Source organism: Aspergillus brunneoviolaceus, assembly GCF_003184695.1.
Source record: "Aspergillus brunneoviolaceus CBS 621.78 unplaced genomic scaffold BO95scaffold_120, whole genome shotgun sequence".
Lineage (NCBI taxonomy): Eukaryota > Fungi > Ascomycota > Eurotiomycetes > Eurotiales > Aspergillaceae > Aspergillus > Aspergillus brunneoviolaceus.
This window is the reverse complement of record NW_020290850.1, coordinates 35,241-39,341: the sequence shown is the minus strand read 5'-3', so window position 1 is coordinate 39,341 and position 4,101 is coordinate 35,241. Positions and strand designations below refer to the sequence as shown.

The 4,101-nt window shown below is 38.8% G+C and overlaps 1 protein-coding gene across 1 annotated transcript; it reads left to right on the top strand.

Annotated features, from left to right (window-relative positions):
* The first annotated feature begins 1,514 nt into the window (after nt 1–1,514).
* On the top strand, nt 1,515–3,532 carry BO95DRAFT_519207 (uncharacterized protein). The gene is made up of 2 exons (XM_025592018.1): nt 1,515–1,710; nt 1,779–3,532. Exons 1-2 carry the CDS (start codon nt 1,688–1,690, stop codon nt 3,352–3,354), a joined length of 1,599 nt encoding a protein of 532 aa, XP_025436357.1. The 5' UTR covers nt 1,515–1,687; the 3' UTR covers nt 3,355–3,532.
* The last annotated feature ends 569 nt before the right edge of the window (nt 3,533–4,101 follow it).

The window sequence follows — 4,101 nt, the reverse complement described above, 5'->3', positions numbered from 1 at the left end:
TTGCTATTATATTTATAATAATAAAAAGTTTTTTTTTCTGATTTTTTCTGTTTCGAGGAGATTTCGATAAGAAAAAATTATTATTAAATTATAAAAATCTGGATTTTCTGAAAATCTTATTTAAATAGTATTCTTATTTCTTTAGATCTTATTTTTTTTCAATTTAATATATTTTAATAATAAATAATAATAAATACTATTTTCTCTAAGAAGTCCGGTAATTTTAGTATATATTTATAAATATATTAATTAAGTTTCGGTATCAGCTTAAAAAAAAATTAAGATATATTTATTACTTTATTTAGATTTAAAGTAATACTCTAAAATATTTAAATAAAAGTAAAACTTTTTTAAATTCTAATTATTTTACTGGTGAGTCTATTTAAGCTGTTTTATAATATTGAATTATAAAATAGCTATATTTTAAATAAAAGAAAAAATCTATTAGATAAAATAATCTTATAATTTCTTAGTATTTCGGTAGTCTTCTAGAGATTTTTATTAATATATTAATACTATTTCTACTAATAAATAAAATCTAAATAATTAACTAGAGCTAGAATTTTTTAATTCTTTATATAATACTTCTAAGAAGTTTTCTTAAAAATTTATTATAAATTATAAATCTATTCTGTTCTCTGTTATAAACTAAATTAAAAAAAGATAAAGATTTTCTTAAGTTTAATTTTTTTTTATATTCAGAAAATAAAGTTGAACTGATACAGCGTTATTATAATTCTATTAAGAATTTAATATTATTATATTCTATCTATAATATTTAAATCTATTTTTTTAATTATTTTAATTATTTTAATTATTTTGATTATTTTAATTATTTTAATTATTTTAATTAATAAATAGTAGCTTATACTTTTTAAATATCTATCTAGATTAGATAATATAATTTAAAAACAGACAAAATATCTTAAAATAATTCTAATAAGAATTTATAAGATAATATATTACTTTTTTTTAGATAATTTTAGATAATTAAAAGTAAAAAAAATTAGAAATTATTAGAAATTATTTAATATAGTAAACACGCTGGTTAGATAAGACAAGTATAATAATTAAAAATAGTTTTCTATTAATTTTAAAACTAATTCTTAAAAAATCTTTTTTTCTAAAGAATCTTAAAATAATATATTATATAAAAAAATAAGTAATATAATAATATAGATATCCGGATTAAAAGCCCGATAAATCCGTATCGACCCCGGAGCAGGCTGCCATAGTGGTAGATATAGGCTACTGTAGCAGTAGGTATTGTATAACATTAAATTATTAGAATTTATCTCTATACTTGTAAAATATTAAGATATAAACATTTGATTGTCTCCACACCGCTAAACTTTGTAATATCAAACTTAGTGGCTTCATAATCTGATGAGGTGTCTTTCGCAGGTTTCTGAAACTTCATATTTGGTATAGAGTAGGTAGCCAAGTCTATCTTAAAGCGGTGAGAGCCAACTACAAGGCGGCAAAATCCTTTCACCTTTACTATCCACCTCAGCTCCAGCTATCCTTACTGCGCCCGAAGTGGTAATAGTCATTCTCCAGCCTAACCCTAGCCAATGATGTTGGATACAGTACTACTCTCTTTAATATAAGACCGGAAGACAACAGTCTCATTGACACGCACAGCCTGATTTTCTTGTGAAACCAGCAGAAGCCGTAACAAGACAACATGGACTGGGATCGCAACAGAAGGTTTGGTCGACATGCCCTTTCCTATCTTTCCATCCAATCGATTGAGGCTGATGGTGTTTCAACCCTAGATTTGATGATCATCGCGGTGGTGAAAGCTACAGACCTGCTGGCTCTAGAGGTTATAGTCGTCGCAGCAGATCACCTCCCAGGGTTCGTTCTCCACGTCTCGTCGCGGACACATGGGTTCCCAGTAATCGGACATATGGCCGTGCTCGTAGTCGGTCACCGGCTCCTTCCAGGCGTCGCCCTTCACGTAGCCCTCATTTCTACAGTCGAGATACTGTACTGGGCTCTTATCAGAAGGCATCCTCTCCACCCCGCCGTTTCTCGCCCAGGAGGGAAGGCAGAAATCGATCACCACATCAGTCACTGTGGCGATCAAGATCACCTTACGGCGATGGCCCGTATCGGGAGATGAGCTGGGGCCGAAGCACCCCGAAAAGATTGCGAGAAGCGTCGCCCCCCGGTCGAAATTTCAGGCAGCCCCGTAGAGAGCGTCCTTCTCTGCCCGCAAACAAGTATTCAAAAGCCGAACTACCAGCTCGAGATAGCAGTGGCCGCACCCCCCTACTGCACCGACCACGCAGTCCTTTACACACAGTCCGCAGAGATCGGGCACCAGAGTTTGGCGTATCTCAAAAGCGGTCATCACCATCTGCCAAGGGTGAACCATCTCCAGCGCACACGTCGGCCTCTGCTTCTTTACCCAACTCAAGACGGTCATCTCCGGTCAATGAGAGATCCAACGCCTTTCCCGACCAAATCCGGGATCGCTCTCCGTCGCATCGTACACCTATTTGCTATCAACCTAGAAACTCAGATTATCCAAGATTACGCGAAGATCCCCCAGGTTCGTTGACAGATAAGCCCAGGCATGAGGAAGTAAGACCAAGGGTGCCTGCCCCAGACCATGCGCGCACCGCTACAGAGAGTCGAGGTACAGACCGAGATGACCGACGTCGGTCTTCCGATGCCCAGTTCACTGGAAAAGCACACATGCCCGCTGCTTTTCATCCCAATAGTGTCCCAACACAGCCGAAAGCTTACAACGCCGCACAATCCCAAGCGCCACCGTCCGGTCCTTCACACGGCCTCAGAGTTTTGCCGCAGCAAAATCGCGGGTCGAACATTTCTTTACTATCAGCCCCGACTCGGCCCCGTGGTGGTGCGAGCTTCAAAGATAATTCCTGGTTAGCAACGTCAGCGCGTCGCGGAGGTGCATCTATTGGACTCCACGGAGCTCCTCCGACTGGCCCGCGCAGCAGTTTGCCCCCTACAACACCAATAGCCGAGACAAATCGACAATCGTCTGGCAGACAGAATAGTGTCCCTGGGCATACTCACTCGCGCGTGCAGAAGATTCCTAACCACTTATCCGGACTACGTGCAATTGTAACTGAAGGCAGACCCTTTTCCTCTGGCCTCAACATCTTTATGGAAAAGCGCCTCTCTCAATTGGATATCGATAAAGACAGACTCATTGAGCAGACAATTGACCATCGGAGACTGATTCGCCTTGGTGCGCACGACTGGGACAAACTGGACAGAGAAATTGCTATTTGTGCGCTGAAGAGCGAATTGGCAGAGGGGCATCTGCAGCGAATTAGTGATAGTGATAGAATACACCTTAGCACGACTTTCTAAGGTATGCGAACTCGGACTTTACATTCCCGAGTTGTGACTTTGTGATTTGTGTTGTGGGGTTGTTCCGGCAGACTCTTTGTTAGGTTCCGTATGGAGGACATGTAGCTTCTGGTCTCACTGGCTAGACTTTTGCCTATTAACAGCACTGCTATCAAATGTGTAGGATCGTTTGGACATTCAAGGTGTATGACTTCCACTATCTTATCCCTATGATGTAGAAAAAATGTTCTGGGAAGATCGGATAAGTGGCCGCCTCCTGGCTGAATGGTATACTCCACATGGTTTTTGTGGGGAAAATGGTTGTACTCTGTACAAGTATCAGTTTTCGCCATTGCCCAGCAGATTGACCGCCTTCATTGCTCTTCTACCGCTTCCTTGTAAAATCGTAGTGGGGTAAACACTCTGCCTAAGACTCACAAACTTGGGCCCTATTAGTAATGATTTTGCAATACTACTTAGTATGGCGGTCTCATATAGTACGAGTAAATGGGTCCTCGGTGGCGAAAAGCCCACCCTAGATCTATCCGGCAGTATTTGATTAATTGGAATCTCACATTTCGGTTGACTCAGCTGGCTGTTGAAGCTGTTTGGTGATATAATTTTTTAACTGCCTCCGATCGATACCTTATTAGAGAGCGGCAGGTAACGTAATCAGTAAGCAAGTCGGCCATGTAAGTAAGTCGCTCATCCGGTCTTAACAAGCAGCCTGTTGTACTATCTATATTAGAATTTTAATTTATATATAAA

Coding starts and splice junctions, on each gene's coding strand:
- BO95DRAFT_519207 (XM_025592018.1), top strand. CDS start 1,688: ATGGACTGGGATCGCAACAGAAG. Junction 1,711..1,778: donor GACTGGGATCGCAACAGAAG/GTTTGGTCGACA, acceptor TTTCAACCCTAG/ATTTGATGATCATCGCGGTG.